The following is a 22,796-nucleotide window of genomic DNA, read 5'->3' on the forward strand; positions in this document are numbered from 1 at the left end:
TTCCACCTAGTGATAAAAAGAAAGCTGAGAAATGTCATTATTCTGGACAGCCATGAGCCTATCTGAAAACTGAGATAATTTAAGGGATGAACTGACAGGAGTCTCTACCATAGCCCATGCTTGGTCTTAAGCCTCAAACCATGAAAATGACTGATAATAGACTTTATCTATTACAGTGCCTGGAACATAGTAAGTGCTCAATATATTTGTCAAATGAAACTAAGTGATTTGTTGGGTGACTTACCTAGCAAGTTTATGGAAACCATGCAAGGTATAGGGTTGAGTGGATACAAAAGGAACGAGGGAGGCATCCTACTCATAGGCAGCGCCTGATGTAGTAAGAAGAAAAAGAAGTGCACACAGAACTCAACGCCTATCAATGGAACTGAGTCCAACAGGACTCAGTACTTGAGGACGACCTAAAGAGGAATTCCATTGAACAGCCGTAGACTCAGAGAACAGCAAGTTCCTCAATGACCAGAATAATTCCAGATAGCTTTGTAGGTAGCGTAATTGAAGTGGACTTTGAAAGACAGACATTCATTTGATAAGGAAATCTGAAGAAAGAGGTGGGAGGCATGAAAAGGGGCAGAAGAAGAGGATGCTGTCATGTATTAATAATATCATACTTATATCAATAAGCTATAGTCTTATGTCAGGTTGAACATTACTGAACCAAAAATCCAAAACTCTGAAATACTCAAAAATCTGTAATGACACATAAAAATGTTTCAGATTTTGAGGTTTTAGATATCAGATTTTCCAGTGAATGATGTTCAACCAGTAAAGTCTATGCAACTATTCAAAAGTCTGGGGGAAAAAAATCCAAAATCTGAAACACTTCTGGCCCAAAGCATTTAGTATAAGGGATACTTGACCTGTAATATGGTATCATTTATTTGGATTCTGAGATTTATAGGAAAAAAGAGATAACTATATTGAATTAGCTCCAATGTATAGGAACATGTTGATAGTTGGGACAATTTTCAGAGAGCATTGAGCACTGAGTTAAGAAATTAGGCTTCATTCCTCTGATAGGGATCCACTGTGGGCTTGGTTCAGGACATAGGGAAAGGCAGATGGCAAGATCACCCTGCAGGTAAGGGAGCTCCTGGAAGGCAGCAACCTTGTCTTGGTTTTCCCTGCAACCTTAGCACCTGCCCTAGCAACTGGCACATTAGTAGGTGCTCAATGAGTGTTCCTTTATGTGTCAACAAATGGTTAGGGAGATGATGGAATATTCTAACAAATAAACAAGTCATGTTCTGGCAACTGTAGGGAGGATGCCCTTGAGGGAATGATGGTTAAGAAGGGGAATAAAGCACTGTGTTAGTCCGTTAGTCCATTTTGTGCTGCTGTCACAAAGTACCTGAGGCTGCACACCGTACAAAGAAAAGAGGTGTGTTTCGTTCATGATTCTGGAGATTCAACAACATGGCCCTGGCATCTGCTGTGCTCTGGTGAGCCTCGTGACTAATGACATCACAATGGTCACAACTGCAGAAGAGACTGCACAGTGACACAAGAAGCCAGAGAGCAAACTAATACAGCCAAACTCGGTTGACAACAAGCCATTCTTGCAAGAACTAATGTAGACCGTGAGACCAGCATCAGTCCCTTCCAAAGACAATGTCTCCCCGACTTAATGACCTTCCATTAGGCCCCGCCTTTTACCAGTTCTGTGATCTCAACACCACCACACCAGGGACCAAGTTTCCAGCATGTGAACCTCTGAGGGGGACACACTCAAACTGTAACCAGACTATAGCAAGCACAGACATGCCATTGCTTTGATGAAAACAAGGGCTGGGTGCAAGAGACGTCATGTAGGACAAACTGACGGGAGTCAGTGATTGGATATGAAGGATGAGAGTGGAGTGAAAGATAATTCTCCCTTAAGACCTTCTAAAGCTATTTAACCTTTCACACGTTCAGATTTCAGGAGCACCAGCAGTGAAACCAGATTTGAAGATAAATGCAAAGAATCTGATATGGGTTTAGAAACTAACATCTAATTAAAATAATCAACTATAGTTCTTTAAAGCAGCAACTATAAGTAAATTTTAGAAAGTTAAATGTAATTGCAGGCGTTCATCAGCATATGAATTTCCAGCTCCTGAATGTCTGGATGTGGCAGCAAGAGGGAATTCTTGTGAGGCAGCAACACATGCAGGGCTTAGGTCTTAACATTTGGCAAGTCTCATTTAAGGCCTTGCTTGGCCATGCATTAGCTGTTTGGCCTCTCTGAGGAACCTGAGCTCCTGTCGTCTGTGAGGTAAGGATTTAACAGTAGAGAGGTGAGTGAGGGTTAAGTGAAGAGCGTAACACAGCATTGGTGCTTGGAAATGCTAGTCCCTCCACTCATACACAGCCCTGCTTTTCCTACTCTCTGGCTGCCACTGGAGTGTACCTACACCCAACACGGTCCTGGCCAAAGCACACTCTGATGCCTATTGTCTCTTCTACAAAAGAGTGTATGCGATCACATACTCTCCTGTCTATTTTCTACACCAGCTTCCAAGTCCACTCGATTTCCTCCCATGTCCCCGGTGCTTATCTCCAAATATGTCTCCCTCAGCAGATTTCCCAAGTGTCTTTGTATTCTGTGTTGAGGAAGATTATTAATGAAGATGTTAAGCCAGGCTGGCATAAATAACAATGCTTAAGGCCATCCTCTGGACACTTTTGTTACATTCAACAGAGATAGCGTGTCATTTATCATCAGGTCTTGTTACAGTTTTCTGGCCTCTTAAAAAACTCATGTGAGGACACTCATGTCCACATCTCCTTGAATTAGTCTGGCAAGTGCACTCATGAGTGACTGAAAGAAATGTCATTGCAGGATTAAACATCTGTTACATCACACTAACCTATCACTCTCTGCTCTCATAAATCTTTACAATCAAAACAAATTCGCCTAGCATTTTATTCCTAATAAGCATTCTCTTTGTTGTGTGTGGCTTAAGCCTAAAAGGAAATAATAGAACAATTGATTAAAGTAACAAAATCTCATCGCTGGTTCAAATATGGTCAAGTGATGAATAAAGAATAATGACTCCTTGGCAACGTGAGAAGCGAATAACAACATAACAGCTTATACAGAGGGTGAGCATAAGACTCAGCCCCATTGAAACTCATTAGAACAAAATCCTGGAGGAATCGTCTGGTCTTAGAAACAAGAATGCTTGCAGTTTTCTTGAGCTTGTGTTTTCCTAATGGATCCAGGGTGTGTCACTCGGGGTTCTCAATAAGAATTGGGCATCATATGGGTGGCTCAGCTACTAGAAGGAGGTGTAATAATGGGATGGTTTGCAGCCCCACTCCATTTAGTCTCCATATTGATTTCCTTGCTTCTTTTCCCTCAATTTCCTAAAACCATGGGACAATACTGAAATTTACCATCCTGATGATTTTAAAGTATGCAATGCAGTGATATTTACTACCTTTGTAATGTTGTGCAACCATCACCACCATCCAATCCTAAAACTCCTTCATCTTGCAAAACTGAAACTCTGTATCCATTAAAGAACAATTTCCCATCCCTGGTGCCCCCAGACCCTGGCAACCACCATTCATCTGACTTCTTTCTCCATGATTATAGTAACTCTGGGTACCTTCTATAAGAGGAATCACACCATTTCCCTCACCTTTAATGAATGCTATATTCTTATTTTTTTAATATACAGTAAAATCAAAGGAAAGATGGAACATAATACAGGTTCCCACAGGGGAAGAACTAAGATAATTGACATAATAGCTAAGATATAGAGTCAACCCAGATGTCCATCAACCAATGACTGAATAAAGAAAATGTGGTATATATACACAATGGAATACTACTCAGCCATAAAAAAGAATGAAGTCCTGTCTTTTACAACAAAATGGATGCAACTGCAGACCATTATACTTAGTGAAATAAGCCAGTCCCAAAAAAGACAAATATCATATGTTTTCCCTGATCTGTGGTAACTAATAGAATATAAAATGTATAATGTATATGACTGAAATTGACATTTTGAGATTTGATTATTGTTTATAGCTCTTGTCTCTACTGTTGAGGAACAGTGTATTTTTCTCTACTATTTGTTGAATTCTTTACTTAGTGGAGGGTTAAGCTTATGTTTATAAAATAAACTGAAAGTATGTCATTGTAAAATTAAAAGAAAGAATAAGAAAGGAAGGAGGAGAAAGGGTGGGAGTATGAGCAGAAGTGGGGGTAGGAAGGGAAGAATCACTATGCTCCTAAATCTGTGTATATGAAATACATTAAATTTGTTTACCTTATATAAATAAAAAAAAATTGAATAAAAGGAATGTAAGTCATAGAATGGGAAAAGGTAATCACAAACATATATCTACTAAACTTCATATGAAGGCTATATAAAGAATTTCTGAATTAAAAAAAAAGGAAAGAAATAATGCCATCATTAGGAAGTATATCAAATTCTGCTAACTGATCATCAAGTCCAGGTGCTCTTATTGCAGAGCATACAACTGCATTTGTCAGCTTCCCATGAGTTAGACCCTGCAGTATGGTGGAGTGCCATGCAATTAAATGGGCACACGAGTGGCAGATGTCACACCTATCCCAGCCCATAAGCCCACCAATGTGTTTTCATCTCTGGCTTTCCTCACATGACAACTAGACATCAGTTCTCAGGATGATGTCGATAGGCAAATGACAAAGACTATAAACCAGGGTTCCTGAATGCCTATGTTGGATACAACACTCTGGTATTCCAAATGTCCACCAGCTAGGAAATGCACCCCATCATATTATATCCTCAAGAATGTATGTGACAATTGGAAGGATGAAGAAGTGGCCCACAGGGAATGGTCAAGGCAATGAGACTATTCCATATGTTATTGTAATGGAGGCTACATATCACTGTGTGCTTGTTAAGCTCCATAAATTCTACAACACAAAAAATAAGCACTAATGGCAGTGGTGGGCTTTAAGTTAATGATAATGTGGCAGTATTGGATCATCAGTTATAATCAATGTTGCACACAAATTAAAGATATTAATAATAGGGTAAATCAGAGGAGGTATGGGGTACATAGGAACTCTACTTACTGCTCAATTTTTCTACACTCATAAAATTCTTCCAAAACAAAGTCTATCAGTTAATTTTTTGAGTATGCATAAACAACTTTTACTGAAAGGTCTTTATTAAGCACTGTTGAGAATTGTGCCTTGTGATTTTTAACTACAATTTTATGGAAAACAGAAATGATACACTTATGGCTTACCATAATATGTTTTTCATCATATTAACTTCACATTTAGAATTAAAAGTCTCTGATTCTGAAGTCGGAAATCCTGACAGAAACTCCAGCAATCCATAAATGCAGTCATTTTCTAGGAATGGGTAGATCACAACCCAGTGTTGTTGCAAATGACATGTTTTTCAGCATTTGACAAACTTCGACAAACCTGTTTGCTTTGCCTCATTATCAAAATAAAATCTGTCCTCATGGCAAAATCTTGAAGATGTTGAATCTGGGTATTGGCAGTATGAGAATTCGTTACATGTTTTTATTTTTCTACTTCTGATATGTTTGAAAAATTTCATAATAGAATAGTGATTTTTTCATAATATCTTTTTGGTAACTTCAATTCTGCATATGATCCCGAATATTTGCATTTATAGGACATTCTATGCAAGCACAAACATCTCGAAGGCTGATGCTGCATTCCAGTTTTTAATATCCTGCTTGCACAAGATCTCGTAGTCTAAAAGATACTTGTAAGCCAAGAAACACTTCTATAATTTAATAAGTTAATTTTTAAACACCTAATTGACATTGAACTAATATTTCTGTTGCTATTCCTGTCACTAGCTTTGATATTAAAAGATCTTATACTGTGTTCATCCTTTTGTTAGTGTTATAAAATTTACAGTTCTTTAATAGTACTCCTAATGTTTTGTTTGGCTGCAATAAAAAGAATGAAGTGAAAAAAAATAAAGTCTGTTTTAACACAGAGAAAAATGAACTTGAAAAAAAAAGATTTTTGAAAGGATAATTATAAATTTTATAAATCTATTTTGGAAGGCAAAGGAAATTATTTAAAATTTTGAAAATATGAAATGGAAATGAAAGCATAGTTGTAATTTAATTAAGCCTTTGTAGTTAATATGAATTTTGTGATGTGCAGATGCTTATAAAATATCTTTTGAATGAAATATTGCAAATATATATTCGCTTTCTTTATTTTAAAGATCATATGTAATCAAACTTGACACTTTCTTGAACTTACAAAAACTGGTATTATTCATCAGTGTAAGCACTTTCCATCATATATCAATCATTTACATGATTGAGAGTAAAATAATTTGAGTAACTAAAACAAAATAACAACAACAAAAAAAGATACTTGAACAAGGAAGCAATCGGAGATTCCAAATCATAGACCTAGTGGGCCAGCCTCCGGTGTACTGGTCACGAAGGCTGTTGACAGAGCTGCCCTCGTGACAATGGCTCTCAAAGTTTAGCAAACATGAGAATTAATCACCATGAACCTGCTGAGTCAAAACTATTGAATAGACTCAGAGGTCTGAATGTGCCACAGCTGACCTGGTGGCTGGAGCACAGGAGCTCCTTATCAATGTTAGGGAACAATGGTCAGGGCAGGAGATTAGTGCAGAGGTTGTGAGGCTGTCTCTGCTTGGTTTGGTAGGCTGATCTTCGATTATGTTATGACTGTAATGCCATGATATCCATTGCTGCCTATCTTAAACTGCTGCACTTCCTTCCTTCCATATTTAGCATTGCCTGACCACACTGTTGAAAGCAGGGGCAGAGGCAGGCGTGAAGGATGCTGGAAATAAACCCTCATGCAACTGTGCAGTGCAGGGTTACCCTGCCACGACGTTACAGCCTTGAGCGTGGGCCTTGTGGTGATTTTATTTTGTGTTTCTTTTCTGGTCTGCCTCTGTGCCATGAGGTGCAAACAACTAGAGGGAAAATGTTGGCTTCCCTAGAGCCGTGTCCCACGCAAAAGATCGTATCTGGCTTCTCCCTTGTTTATAGCTTTCCTTTTCTTTCTTTCCTTCCAGAATATGTCTGTGCTGGAGAATCACCACTGGCGATCTACAATTGGCATGCTTCGAGAATCAAGGCTTCTCGCCCACTTGCCAAAGGAAATGACGTAAGTGCCGCAAGATGAAACATACTGATGTGCACACAGTCAAGATAAGCTGCATTCTCTCGGCCATGCCTGAGACCCCTGTGTGAACGGCAGGGAGCCAGCCACTGTGCTTCCTGCCTGCACTTGATTGTCTATCAGAGGCCATTCGGTATCAGTTACAGCAGCTCAGAAACCAGAATCTCTCTGTGCACTTTGAAAGGGCCTGGGACAGTCTATGACCTAACGTCAGGGAAAGGGAAAATAAACAGCTCTCTGCTTTCACACTCTTCTGCCTCACTGTTCTACTTTGCCAAATTCCCATCCCTTATCTTAGTAGAATTGTCCTCCCGTGCACATCCAAATAAATATTTGTCAAGAAAGAACACAGGAGTTCTCAAGCCAGATTGAAGACAGCTCAATAAAGCATGTTTTGCAATCACCAGCCTCACCAAAAATAGAAATCAGAAATTCTTTTCTAAAATGTCTTTCTAAAGTAATTGAATCCACCCCAGAACTTTTTTCACAATTCATTCACTTAATGCTTCTTGCACTTTGAACAAAAGGAGAAATACCAGTTTCTTAGCCCACTGTTTCTAAGTCCCAGTATGTAGTGAGTCCTACTAAAATCCAAGGCCTTCGCCCCACTTTCCACATAAGCCCAAGTTAGCAGCTTTCCTATCTCCCAAGGCCAACACTAATTCTCGTGTTTGTAATGAAAATGTACAGAATCCAAGGGAACTAGGTGAGAGGAGTAAAGAGAAGATTGTTCCCTTCTTAATCAGAGGCACATAATGAGGTGAAGAAGCAAGTGGTATGTATCTCCCGGTAGAACAAGCAGTAAGCTCTGGGGTGCAGTTTATTCCTGGCCCTCAGATACTATCTCATGCTGTTTCCTAGCACCCAGAGGAATGTGGAATTTGCAGGAGGAGCTTCGGCTCTGATAACTTTTTACCTCCTGGAACTCAAGAAAACCAGTCCTCGGGCATGCTAAAATAAATTGCAAAGTTTAAAAAATCAAATGCAAAAGGAACTAAAAAGCAAGATACCAAATAAAAAAAAAAAAGAGGGGAGAATGGAGGTTAGTGGAAGAGGCAGATAAAGAAGGCAAAACGGAAGAGGGAACGAAGAAAAAGGACAGGGGTGAGCAAGGTAAAAGAATAAGGAAAGGCAGGAGGGACTGGGCTGACCACCTTGTCCCTTAACACCCGCATCCGTCCTGCTTTCTGCCGGATTAGTCTTCATTTCCTAAGGTGGTCCTACTCATGCCAATGGATTCCAAATATAAACGCCTTATTATCTGTCGATCTTTGTGAGACACAGTGTTAAAAATAGCTGTTGCGCAAAGAATTGTGATTATGCAATAATACATGTGAAAGTAACACAAGTTATCATCATACTCATCATTATTGCTTCCATCTTCATGCAAATGCTTTCAGCTGATTTTTCTGATTTTCAAAACAAGATGGGCTGACTGAAGACACTAGGGAAAATTCAGAAAAGAATTAGTTCGAACCATAAGGAGTTGCTGTTTTTAAGGATCAAAAACAGTGGGAGATCAGCAGTTTCATATGGTTCAACCTGAAATGAAGAAAATTGAAATGACTGGCTGTCCTGCCACTCTGGAATGGTTCATGTTAACCGGTCTGCTGTATTTGCTTTTAGTCTTTCCCGATACAATCATATCTTAACAACACAGAGAACTGACTTCCCAGTCCATGTTCTGATGTTTTTCACTTCCTATAGAAGCTTTTTTCTATATCATAAATTAAAAGTATTTTACTTGCTATGTGGCATTATTGTGCCAAAATGTACGTAACTATTGCCTATTGCATGGAATTTAGACAGTTACTAAATTTTTATCATTATAAGTAATGTCCAACAAACATTCTTAAACATATATCTTATCCCAAACTCCAATATTCTCTTTTCTCAGAAAATATTTGTTGGTCAGAAAGGTCCAAATTTTTTAAGGTTCTTATTGTGCCTTAGCAAATTGTATTCCCATTGTTGGTTAGTAGAAAAATCTACCAATGTACCATCATCAAAATTGAGTTTTAGCTTTATTATTTCTAAAATATTAATATGACATTTTATGTGACTATATATACATATATATTTATATAGCAAGAGATTTCATTGAATTAGTAAGCATCTTTTAATTACAACTAAGATTGAAGTTTCTCATGTATTTGTTAGCCATTGCAATTTACTTAGAGAGCAAATTTTTGTATTTCATCTTTTCCTATATTTCTGCCCACAATATTCATTTGTAAGAACTCTTTGCATGTTAACTACATTCACTATTAATTATGTGTTGTGGATATTACTTGAAGTTTTTAGTTTGCCTTTTAGTTTGATTCATGTAATATTCTACCTAACTAAAATAGTTATATTTTCTGATTGTACATTGAATAGATAGTCATATTATTAAAGAATTCATATAATATTGAGAAGTACAAAGCAAATGAACCTAAACCATAATCCTTAACATATAGTTCAAATTCCTTTCTATGACTTTATAAATCACACTTTGCATGCTTTGCATGTGTTTTTTAATAAAACAACAAAACATGACATTTTTCCAACTCAATAAATATGACTTACATCATGATATTCAAAATAACTTTATCATGGTTTAGATAATCTATTCATGAATTTCTGTGAAATATTTCTGAAATACTGCATTATTATAAACAACAATAGATAAGCATCCTTGTAATAGATGTCTTTATTAATGTGTTAATATAAATTTATAGATAAAATTATTTGTATTCATCAAATGCTTTTAACACTAACTCTTAAATGACTCAACACTCTCACTAACAGAATGAGGGGACCATTTCCCCATGCCATCGACAGTATAAGATATTAGCAATCATTTCTTCAGTCAGCATACTTAGCCGTTACTTTTTTTAATCTTCCCCAACAAAAAGAGAAAATCATTTCCTGTAGCCATTTTGATTTACTTTTTGTTATACTAGGAATATTTAATGCAGCTTCATCTTTGGGGAGCATTTTGTATTTTGTTGTGAGTTGCACATTTTGTGCGATTATTTATAATATTCAGAAGTGAATTAAAGATGTATGTATGACTCAAAAACAAAATTATGACTGGAACAATTTTGAAGCTTTTAGAATATGAACTGGAGAAAGATCTTCTTCAGAACTGAGAAGAATTTCTTAAACAAGAGGAATGAACTAGCCATAAATAAGGTTTATGGAGGAGATACATTAAAAATTAAGGCTTCACATCATTCAAAAAGTGCAAAAACAGCTGTAACATGAAAAAAAGATATTTGCAGCACATAAGCAAAAAAAAAAAAACAGTATTTAAAATATTTAAAGAACTCTTAGAATCAATAAGTAAAAGGGAGACCCAACAGAGTAGGTAAAGACTAGAATAGAAACTTCTTCACAAAAGAGGAAATAGACATGGCCAGTAAACATGAAAATATACCTATTCTTATTAGCAATCAAGGACATTCATATTAATACCATAATAAGTTGCATGACTTAGCCATCGGCTTGGCAAATGATTTAAGTAAGAATGTAGAGCAATGAGACTCTTATCTATTATGCTAAGAGTATAAATTTATCCAATCACTTTGGAAATAATTGGCAATATCTAGGAAAATGAAGAGGAACATGCCCAGTGACACAACTATTTCAGTCCCAGATATAGACTCTAGTAAAATTCCTGCACATGTCTGACTACAAGTGTACAAGGACGCGTATTAGGACATTTTCCATAGTAGTCAAGTAGCCATCAAAAGTGCCATTGTAGAACACTCCTACACTGGTATATAGGGTAATAATGAAAATGTATGAACTACAACTCCACATCAACATGCATGAATTTCAAAAAAGTGTTACACTAAAGAAGCAAGTCATAAACTAGTACATACCATATAACTTAAGGCTCAAAAGCAGTTAAACCATGTTTAGTTGTTTGGACACACACATACAATTAGTAAACTTAGTAGTAGTAGCAAGATAATTATTAAAACAAAGAGTGAGAGTAGTTACTTCCAGGCTGGAAGCAGAGGGCTGGGTGGGGAGGGTAGTGGGAGGCACTCATCTTGACCTGGGTGGTGATTACAAAATGCTCCCAATGCACTCAACTTAAATAAATGCATTTTTAAAGGTGGAGTTTAAAAAGTACTGACTCTTTCCTTTCTTTGATTACTTTCTATATGTCAGATAAAGCTTCAACTTGCTTTATGTTTCCAAAATATCCCATTTTTTTTCCATATCTCTTGCTGACTAACATATCTCTTGCCTACCAGTTACTAATGGTGTCATAATCACCCTGGTTTTCTTAAAGTTCCATTATCTCTTTCTAGCCTATTTTATTCCATTGATGGTTTTTTCCACCCCATACCACTGGTCACTATTCCTCCTTCATTGTATTGCAATTATAATTGCGGTTATTATGCCATGGTCTCTCTCCATGCAAATCTTTTCATGTTTGAATAGAGCTGAACTCTGAAATGCACAACTTGAACCCCTATTTCTGCAAATCTTTTTGTGTCCCTCTTAAAGCATGCATTTCCATTTGGCTTTCCATTTTCCTGCCCCTAGGGACTATAGGAACGTTTAGGCCACTACAACTTTGTTCATCTAAGGTTTCAGTCACTCTGGACAGGTCATGGAATGCCTCTTGTCCAAGGACAGAGCTGATGGTGGGTGAGAGATGAGCTCTTGGGCTGCAAGGGACTGGGACCCTGGATAATAAATAGAATCAAAGGCAGAAACGAGATTACAAGCCACCTGATGAGGAGGAAATCAATCCTCCTCCTCAAAGGGATTTGCTTTGTGTATGTGTTTTTCTCTTTCGTTCTTGTGGCTGCAGACAGGATATTGAACAGCAGCTGGGCTCCTTGATCTTGGCAACAGACATCAACCGGCAGAATGAATTTCTGACCAGATTGAAAGCTCACCTCCACAATAAAGACTTGAGACTGGAGGATGCACACGACAGGCACTTTATGCTTCAGGTAAACAAAATGAACAATAAAAACCCATTATCCCTGCTGTATAAAAACACTTAGGGACATGATCAATACTTTTAGCACATTGGGAAGGCATTATTTCCCGTGGTATAAGTTAGGGCCATGACCTACTTTAATAAAAGCTTTGAGAGACATGAAATTTTTAAGTGGTTCCCAAGCAAGTAAAATATGGGTTTCATATCAGTAAGTTGATAGTATCTCATTTTTCCTTGCTTCGTAATTGCTTCACCACAAAGCAGTAACTGGGGAGTTAAATGCGGTGTCTACCACATTCTGTGACTTGGTATGAAATTTACCATGGTGATACTTATGCAATACTAAAAGACTTTTTCTATAGCACCAAAGTATATTATGTTAGCTATTAATATAAACAAAACTTGAAAACCAAGTAGTCTTTGCTTCCTTTTCATACCAAAACTCCTATTTCACCTGAAGCGCAAACATGTTTATCTAGTCTTACCATTTTTAGGTACCAATCAATAAACCATTTTAAGTTGAATAAAATTGAATCAGATCAAACCCAACCCTTTCTGTTTTACTCAACGGCAAGAAACCATTGGTGCCCTGAGAAGGGGGAGCCGAGTGGACCTTTGAAATAGAAGTCTGACCTGGTATCTAAACCAGAGCCCGTTGGTCTTCTGTTTTCTCTTTCTTCTTTCCTTTTGACACAAAAGACTGAACAGAGGGACCCTGGACTCTTCTAGATAGACAGTCTTCAACCAGGAGCTGAACATGGGAGACTGAACTGTGCAGTAGCTTTTTGTTCCAGTCCTTCCTGCTGCCCTCTGTTGCTGTCCAAACTGCTCTGTCCTGGCCAGAAAATTCCCTCTCCCAGCTGTAGAACAATGCCTCCCTCCTTTCTTCCCAAACAAATCTTCTGAGTACCACAAAGACCAATCAGGTGTCTGATTTGAGTGACTTAGGCCAAGTGGTGAGTAGCTAAAAGGTTTGGCTGGCCTGCGTGTGCCCGTTTCAGAAGGAAAGCGTGGTGACTCAAATGAATACCTAAAGGGAAGAACCTGGGAGGGACTTACGCCCCTTTCCCTACTTCCATTGGCCAGGAAATCAATAAACAACCAAATGTGCAGCTTACCATGATCTAAGGCGCTCCCAGACCCCAACACTGCTAACTGGTCTATGATCTCAAGGACCTGGATCAAACCACTGGACATTGCTGGGGGGTGCAGTTCACATTGCAGCAGCCTGGCAGTTGATAGGGAGAATCTGCTTCTCTAGGAGTTCAAGGGTCATCATCACTGACAAAAGCTGGCAACCCAGACCCACACCTATGGGGGTGAGCAGAGCAGTCTAAGGATTGATCCGATTTAGCTCCCTGGCCAGCAATCTGAGCCAACTTGCACATGCACACACAGGCACAGAAGTGCAAACACACATCATTCAAGTGACGTGTAGACTGGTCTATGTGGCGACTGTGAGAGTGAGATCCAGATGACCTCACAGGAGCCTGGCAGGGGCCCCTCCAGCCTTCCTGTCTGGAGGGGTGGAGGGAGGGCACTAGATGGAGCCAGGCTTCAACTTTCCTTGGCCAGCAACCACCAAGCCTCCTCCAGGAAGCTCTTTGCCCTTGGCCAATGGCTCTTCTCTCCTTCTCTGTGCCATAAGATGGCAGCTCTGAATGCAGGTTTTGTGTCCTGGTGAGCAAGTGCTGTTCCCTGAAGAGCCAGGTCAGGGAGGTCCTTTGTGAATATGGGCCTGGTACCATGAAGCAAACTGGTGGGCCTGACAGCCCCTTTGCCTTGAGGCACATTTGCCACTGAAGGGGCATCCTCTGACCATCTCCCCCTGCCCTGTCATTCCTCAGATCGCCTTGAAGTGTGCTGACATTTGCAACCCTTGTAGGATCTGGGCGATGAGCAAGCAATGGAGTGAAAGGGTCTGCGAAGAATTCTACAGGCAAGGTTAGTAGTGATCCGCAGCTGAGATTTCATTGCCCTTCGCCTTTTAGGCATTGATCCTAATAAAACAGGAAGTGGCTAATCTATGATGACATTTGTTCTTTCATCAACTCTTATTATCCTAACCTTTCCCTGTGACTCTCCCAAACCATCAAACCCTCCCCTTTTTTTTGGAAAAAGATTTAAGATCAACGTCCTTGACTTACTATAGAAATAGGTAGTAAGGAAGCACACTAAAAATGAGTGCAAATGAGAGCTTATGTCTTTATATGGCTTTCCTCTGTGAATGTAAGAATGTGAAAGAGTTTGATTTTTTTTTTTTTTTACTCTGACCTTCATTTTAATGAGCTGAGCTCAGCCTAAAGGCTAAATGCCATTTGGGGTCAATGTTTTCCGGACTAGATGCTTTTGTATGTCTTTTCCTTGCTTCCTTAAACAAAGTGAATAATGAAATAGAACCCAGCTGCCCAAAACTTGAGTTCATTCTTTTAAATACAGTTTCCACAGTAAGGTAGGAGAACTTTGCTGTGAAAAGACAAATGGCCCTGAGTGAGGGTATAATTTTTAAAAGATTAACCTCATTCAGAAATAAGGCAGTGAATTAGCAAGCAGGATCTTGACGTTGGGTGGGATATCGGCCTTGAAACACAGCCTTGTTTCTCCGGGCTTGGTTTCAACGTTCAGGATGTTTGTTCAGGCATCGGCAGTGCCCTCATGCTGGTGACAGGATCAGGTTTGAGAGGCTGAGAACAAATAAAGCCTGAAGTGTCCCACATCCCAGCTCCGTGGGGAGGTCAGATAGCAACAGTGAGCCTTCTGGAGAAACCTGCATTGATGTGTTCAGTGACATCGCGATGGCCCCAAAGACAGAAGACAAAGAAGAATTGATTGAGTTCATGTGGGGCCAGAGCGCTGTGCTCACCATTGCTTTCTCTCAGAATGAAAGCGTTCAGGTGGCTCCTGCTATGCTGTGTTGTTTCACTCGAATTGAAGGGGAGTAGTTAGAAATCAAAAGATCAGTTCTAGTTGCCTATGATGAAAAAACAATTTCCACTGAGAGTAAGACAAAAGGAAATATAATGAAACTGGAGCAAAGAGGTTTTTCCTTACATACAATAAGTACTTTCTTTACTTGTGTGATGTATAAAATATTGGAAGAGCACACTGAGAGAGTGGCTAGACTCTCCATCCTTGGAAATCAAACAATGGGGCAAGAGAAAAAGATTCTCCCCAGTCCTACTTGGCATCAATTCTAGTTTAACCCTTGAATTTGTTCATCTTGCACCCTCTTTGGCTTCTGAGTAACGTGGGGCAGGATTTATGTCACTTGGACAGACAGTAAGGCCCACAGAATTAAAGAAACAAAGTTATTCAATAAGTGGAGTAAATGGCATCAACCAAAAAGGGTGATCTATAACATCTCTTTGCAAAATCTCATTGTTGTTCTAATAAGATGCAAATGTGTGGCATTAAAAGGTAGAAAAACCTGGAACATTTGTAACTTGGACCACTAGAGGTGAGTTTCCATGCCCTTTGCGTGGGCATGTCTCCTGCAGAGGAAGGAAACTAGAAAGGGCAGAGCAGGTCTTTTTATTTATAGGCTTATGGTCTAGCAGAACTTCCACCTGTTTCAAGAGGGGAAGACCAGTCTCTCTGACCATCTAAACTACCTACTCTCCATACTGAACTACTATTTTTTAATTCTTTAAAGAGGACTTTTGTCATTTTCGTTAACATTATTCTGGCTTTCCATTAAGGACTTGGACTCAACTCCCAACTCATTCCAGGCTTCTCTGGCAGGCAGACTTCCACTACCTAGACAAAGTATCTTTAATATGGTTCATGATGTTGAGCAATGAAAAACCTTTAAAATCAAGGTTAAGTGCATGGAGGAAAAGAAAATGAGATCTCATAAATTAATAAAACTTTTAGATTCTCAGAACAAAGATTAGGATTCCATGCCCCTTCCTCCCACCCCCCAATGCTTTAAGAAAGTAGAATTTCCATTCTGTTGTGACTACAGATTGGTATCTTCTCAATCAACCAAGTTTTCCAGAAGTCTTTATTAAAACATGTTCTTCCAGCCTTGTCTAATCTGCAAAACTGTGATTTTCCTACACACAAAGTCCTACTGGGGATGTAGAAAGGAGGCAAAGAGGTGTAGTTAACGTTTTGTGCCCTCAAAATATTAACCAGTATGGTACCTGGAGGAGAGAAACTAAGCAATTTATGTTCAGTAAAATTTAATGAAATTAAAAGTTTAGTCTCTCAGTTAGGCTAATCAGGTTTCAGAGGGGCTTCCAGAGTGGGTAGTGCAGAGAACATTTCTGTCATTGCTGAAAGTCCTATTGGATGGTCCTGGGCTACATAGAGAGGGATGCAAATGGACAAAGACTCCAGGACAGGCCTCTGCCTTGTAGGCCAACTTGGACTCACAAGAGATGAAAATGAGAAGATTGAAGAGGCCCCTGCACACCAGGCTAGAGTAGAAAGCATGGCAATAGGGATCATCTTAGAATGAGCATTTATAACAACATATAGAGTTGAAGCGGAAGAAATACTGAAGGAACAACCCTAGCTAAGAGGGCAGATATCGGGCCTAGTGGCTAAGACACTGATTAAAACACCTGGGTCCTATCAGAGCATCCGCCTCCAACTCCTGGTTCCAGCTTCCTACCAGTGCAGGCAGTGGGAGGCAGCAATGATGGCTCAAGCAATTGGTCTCTCCCACCTGTGGGAAACCTGGATTGAGGTCTGAGCCCTTGGCTTTGGTGTGGCCCAGCCCCAGTTACTAGGAGATGGAATCTCCCTCTTTCCCTCCCTGTCCCTCTCCCTCTCCCTCTCACTCTTGTTCTTTTTCACTCCTCTCCCACTCTCTCTCTCCCTCTCCCTTTTCCTCTCCCTCTCTGTGTCTTTAATAAAAGGAGGAAGAAGAGAATCGTCGCTAAGAAGCAAAAGTTAAAAATGAGTTGTTGGAACAGGCATTTGGCACAGCAGTTCAGTGACCTCTTAGGGTGCCCACGTCCCCTATCAGAGTGCCTGCGTTCAATTCCTGGTCCTGCTTTCAATTCCAGCTTTCTGCTAATGCACACCCTGGGAGTCAGCAGTGATGGCGCAAGTCCTTGGGTCCCTGCCACCCACATGGCAGACCACGACTGAGCTTTCAGCTCCTGAATTTGGCCTGGCCCAGCCCCAGCTGTTGCAGGCGTTTGGAGAATGAACCAGCAGATGGGCGATCTCTGCCTATCTCTGCTTTTCTCTTTCTAATTTTCAAATAAAATGAAAATTTATTTTTCTAAAAGCATGTGTAATGAGAAACCAAACTAAGGTTAGGTAGAATGAAAAGGGGGTAACGCAGTACTCGAAGCAAGACAGGAAGAAACAGGAATGGGCACCTCAAGACAGAGCAGGAGGGGAACAGAAATGTTCCAGACAACTCTTCTAAAATCTCTAGTTTGACTAATTAACAGAAATAAGGCAAATGCCTGCTGATGGGAAATGGCACTCTGCCCTGGGCTCAGAGTTTGTGCTCACGTGGAGCTGAAGCACCTGAGACCAGAGGCTTCCCTGAATGCCCCAAGAGAAGCCTGACCCTCACCTGAGACTCACCAGGCCGGGAGGAGGGGCCACAGGAAGCTGGCCTTCAGTGGAAGTGACAGAAAGAATGGGGCCTGGCTCGGTGGTCAAGCGCAGGCCTGCTGAACCCAAACTCCCTGGCTTGGAATCCAGGCGCCCCTGTCCTGGCAGTGTGACCTGGGGTCAAGGTACTTAACCATCCCGGCGTCTCAGAGTCCTCAAAGTGATCTCCACCATCTCCATCTCGATGATGATGTCATCATGAGGGTGAGATGAATTAGCACATGCAAAACACTGACAGCAGTGCCCGGCGCCCAGTGAGCACTATGTAAATGTCTCTGTTTTCTCTCCTGTTGCTTAGGGGAGTAGGTTCACAACGGTAAACACCAGCTAGCATGTCTGAGCACCAGCCTCCCCCCAGATTAACTAGATTGCTTTATCCAATACAAAAATTACAATTGTTCGCCCTAAGGAAGCAATGCTAATGTAGTCTAATAAAGCTTTATTATGATGCATTTTCCCCCTTGGGTCTTCAAGCCGACAAAAACATTAAAAAGAAATATCATTCTGACCCTTATACTTTTTGTAAGCTTCAATTACGTTAGGCAATAGTCTGAGGGTTTGGTATGAAAGATACTGGACCCTTATTTCTGCCTAATTTTGTAGCTGCAGACTGAAATGCTGCCCACATGAGATCTTCCTGGTCCTTCTACCCTGTTTCTCAGCTACTTATTATTCTTGGTTGTCCTCGGGTGAAACCAGACTGGGGTCAGGCAGTGTGAAATGAGGGAAGGTGGAGAGAAGGGAATAAAGCCTGTTTTCTTAACCTATAACTTAAAACCAGAACTCCCATTTCATGTTAGGGAATTACCCATTCGTTGTTTTCGTGTTTTTCTAAATCGTGTTCAAAAGTTTGTTCTAGTCCCAGAGCACACCTCGTTACAATGAGCCTATTCTAGAAGGTCATTAACATCCTGCTATTTTAAATTTTCACGGAAGCTACCAGAGCGAGGCACAGCAAGGCAGTGCTAAAGGGCCCCCAATGATAACAAGGCAGGGCCCAGTAATTCCCAGAATAACTTCGTCCAGTAGGGTCATTAAAACTACTGACACTCATTGTGTGAATCGTGGGTTCCCAACGTCTTTCTTCTTTCATCCTAGGTGACCTTGAACAGAAATTTGAACTGGAAATCAGTCCTCTTTGTAACCAACAGAAAGACTCTATCCCTAGCATACAACTTGGTGAGTGGAATCACTGTCCGTTTGAAATGAATATTTTGGGCTCCTCTGCCAGCAGTGACAAAGTAAAGAGCTGCACCAGCTTTTGAGAGATCTGCACTGTAAGCTTCATCAGCGCCCCCTTTGAATCCAAATAAACACTTTACACATGACTGATACACCAGACAGTTCTCAATTGAGAAAATATGAAATATAGCATAAAAGCTGTGTTACAGACCATTAGCTAACCTGTAGCGATGTTTTAGTTTAGAATAGAATCCAAATCAAATAGAGTAGTTGAAAAGAAACAGAAATCAATTATTCATACATCCTTTGGGGCTTGAAGGGTGAGAAGTCAGCAGAATCTGCCTATGAGACCCTTGCACTTGGGCTCCCACCCCACACTCCTAACACTCATGCCCAAGGGCCCCGTCCCCACGAGTAAGGTCTGCAAACTTTGCTATCCCATTGTGGCCTGGAGTCCCACATCTCTCAACTCCCCACTTCAGAACTTATTATCAGTCTCATTCTCTGAAAAACACATTCTTCTTGCAAGCGTCAGTTGCCATAAACCATTGTTGAAGGGAAGTGTCAAGACATCCAAAAATAATTATGACTTTATCTTAATGAATGATGCATAAAGTCATTGAGCAAAGCAAGCTATGGAATTTCAGGCACTTTAGTGCAAGAAATGATTTTGCTTCAATAAGAATTCCTGTCACACCTTAAAACAGCCCACCGATACTGGGTACAGTGAAAGCAAACCTTTCTTTTCCTTGCAGTTGCCTTCCATTGCCTTTTCCTTGCAATTGCGATTGAAACAAACTCAGAACTTTAATTTTTCCGCTGTGAACTCTGGCCCTGACATGTAGCAGCTCAGGTTTTTTTTTTTTTTTTTTTTTTTTTTTTGACCTGTCCCGCAGATTTCGGACAGCGTCCAGTGCTGCAGACCTCTGCAAAGCTCTAGGTTGTTTGCTTTGACTTTGGCAGGGAAGGGGGAAGCCAAAACTGAAGAAAGCCAGAGCAAGTTAGCACGATCTGCTGGCCTCCCTGGGGATCTGATGTAACCCACAGACCACCAAAGAGTCATAAAATCATCATGAAGAAATAGGAACAAAGTAAAGCTAGCTACAGAGGTTGAAAGAAATACATAATCAATAAAATAAGTGTGCGATAATTATGCAGTTCACGGTGATCCATATTTTCTTTCCAAATTGCCCTTAATATTGTTATAGTGTCTTCACAATTAAACTGGTTCCTCGACATAAAAGCTGAGGGCATGAGAGGGCAATTGGTGCAGCAGTTAATATGCTGAGTGCCTGGGGAGTTCCAATCCTGGCCTCCTCCACTTCCAATTCCAACTTCCTACTAATAAGCACCATGGAAGGCAGGGAGTTGATGGCTTAAGTACTTGGGTCCCTGCCATCCCTGGATGGAGTTCCAGGCTCCTGACTTTGGCCTGACCCCAGCCCCAGTTGTTGCAGGCATTTGGGAAGTGAACCAGTAGATGCAATAGAAGATATTCTCTCTCTCTCTCTCTCTCTCTCTCTCTCTCTCCCCTTTTTCTCTCTTCTCTTCCAAAAAAAATGAAAATAAATAAAGAAAAATATTTTTTAAAAGGTAGAGAAGGGAAGCTGGCACTGTGGTGTAGCAGTTAAAGCCACTGCTTGCAATGCCAGCATCCCATATGGGCACTGGTTAAGACCCAGCTGCTCCACTTCTGATCCAGCTCTCTGCTATGGCCTGGGAAAACAGTGGAAGAGAGCCCAAGTGCTTGGACCCCTGAACCTATGTGGGAGACCCAGAGGAAGCTCCTGGCTCCTGGCTTTGGATTGGCGCAGCTCCGGCCATTGTGGCTATCTGAGGAGTGAACCAGCAGATGGAAGATTTCTCTTTCTCTCTCTCTCTCTAGCTACCTACCTCTATGTATCTGTCTTTATCTCTATCTCTCTATCTCTCTCTGCCTCTGCCCCTCTGCCTTTCAAATAAATAAATAACTCTTAAAAAAAGAAAAAAGCTAGAGGCGGGGCATGTAAGACAGTGGAACCCAGGGCCGGTGATAACTCAGAAGTGCGGGGGAGTTACAAGGAAAGGAAAGAACTCCAGCAACAGATACAGAAACACAGCCGCAGCCTCCTCAGGTCAGCTCTCTGCCATCAGCTGTTGGAGCCCCCGAGGTTCTGCAGATGGGATGCTGACCAGAGTCCCCACCCTGAGATTCGCTGTGCTAAGCTCTCTAGGAAGAAGCTTGCCAGGCAGCCATTAATGGCATTCTGAAGCCCCCAGCAAAAGCACGCACACTGTGGAGGCACACAGCCTGCGTCTGCAGGACTGAGCGGATCTCAGTGCTTCTGTCCTGTTGTTGTCATGAGCGCACACTTATTTTGTCAGTTCATATGTCCTGATTTTCAGCCCAGGAACATGTGGTTTCCATAGATACCTCTTTTAAAAATGGGACGAGGGTTGAGTGAGTAGGATGCTGCACCAGCTTACCGGTTATAAAGAGAAAGAGGTGATTATGAAGCAACGCTTAGTACGTGAACCCTTCTCTGCGTGGTGCCACCTCTGCCAGCCCTTACACAGGCTCAGCGTTGAGCAGTGTGGCAGGGAGAGACCAGGCGAAACTGGAAAACCCCAGGTAGGTAAACTGAGTCTCCTGAGTGCTGCAGGGTCCACTCTCTGCCCCCATCCCAAGACGATTTTTTCATAGGCTCTCAAGTAATGCAACTATTTCCTCTGTCCTGACTCCCTTGTGTTTCATGACCCAATCCAAGATAAGCATTTCCTGAATGCCAGCCTCAGTCAGGCTTAGATGGCTTTTTTTAAGTAATTCACATTAACCCAAGTGGACCTGGGGCTTATTATCCCCTTCTCCACTTCCTTCTCTCCACCAAATTTTGTATTTTAAAAAGAAGCTGCCAGTCAACTGAATCTCTAATGGGTGAAACATGTTGGAAAATGAAGAGGAAGGGGTTTTCCTTCATTTCAGGTCTAGTCTGAGGGCCATCATGCCCCCCTCCCTCCCCACCATGCCTCTCTTCCCTCCCTCCCCACCATGTCCCCCCTCCCTCCCCACCATGCCTCTCTTCCCTCCCTCCCCACCATGCACCCCTCCCTCCCCACCATGCCTCTCTTCCCTCCCTCCCCACCATGCCCTCCTCCCTCCCCATCATGCCCCCTCCCTCCCCACCATGCCCTCCTCCCTCCCCACCATGCCTCTCTTCCCTCCCTCCCCACCATGTCCCCCCTCCCTCCCCCACCATGCCTCTCTTCCCTCCCTCCCCACCATGCACCCCTCCCTCCCCACCATGCCTCCCCTCTCCTCCTCCCACACCTCCAGGAGAAAAATATATTTGAGAAGCCAGAGACTGACACCACCATGATGGACAGGGCTCCAAATCTGACAACACAGAAGCTCTCCTTTATTTCAACAACTGCCTCATGCTATCTATTCAGACTTTAAAATTGCTTTTCTGTCTAGCATAAAATGTCTTTATAGCTGATGAGTATACATACAGGCGTATAGTTCCAGGATAATTTCCGGAAGAAAATGAGTTAATTTTTCAAGTGTGAATTTCAAAATGTTGGATTTGTAAATTTTTATGCTTAGGTAAATTTAATAATAAATAGTCACACTTTAAACTTTACATTCTATAATATTTTGCTAGCTATCTTTTTCACCATCTAATATCTAGGCTCTTCAAGGTGAAAGATATGCAGAATTAAATATAGAGATCATGAAGGAGATGGAGAAAATTCAACAGCAGCGAGCAAAATGGGAAGTCTTTATTGGCTGACTCCCTATAGAACTCTATCAAATTGCCATATGCAGGGGTGGATGTTTAGCCTAGCAGTCAAAATGCCCACATCCCACATCAGAGAGCCTGGGTTCAGTATCTGGTTCCAGCTGCTGACTCCAGCTTCCTGCAACTGCAGACCCTG

The 22,796-nt window shown here is 41.1% G+C and overlaps 1 protein-coding gene across 3 annotated transcripts in view; it reads left to right on the forward strand.

Annotated features, from left to right (window-relative positions):
- Positions 1–22,796, forward strand: part of PDE7B (phosphodiesterase 7B) — a 361,854-nt gene that overhangs the window by 333,896 nt on the left and 5,162 nt on the right. For all 3 annotated transcript variants that reach the window (XM_062186807.1, XM_062186808.1, XM_062186809.1), the window contains 4 exons: positions 7,062–7,153; positions 11,985–12,129; positions 13,967–14,063; positions 18,798–18,878. In XM_062186807.1, the coding sequence (XP_062042791.1) occupies positions 7,062–7,153; positions 11,985–12,129; positions 13,967–14,063; positions 18,798–18,878 (415 nt within the window). The remainder of the gene's footprint in view (positions 1–7,061; positions 7,154–11,984; positions 12,130–13,966; positions 14,064–18,797; positions 18,879–22,796) is intronic.

The sequence above is a fragment of the Lepus europaeus genome, chromosome 3, assembly GCF_033115175.1.
Source record: "Lepus europaeus isolate LE1 chromosome 3, mLepTim1.pri, whole genome shotgun sequence".
Classification (NCBI taxonomy): Eukaryota; Metazoa; Chordata; class Mammalia; order Lagomorpha; family Leporidae; genus Lepus; species Lepus europaeus.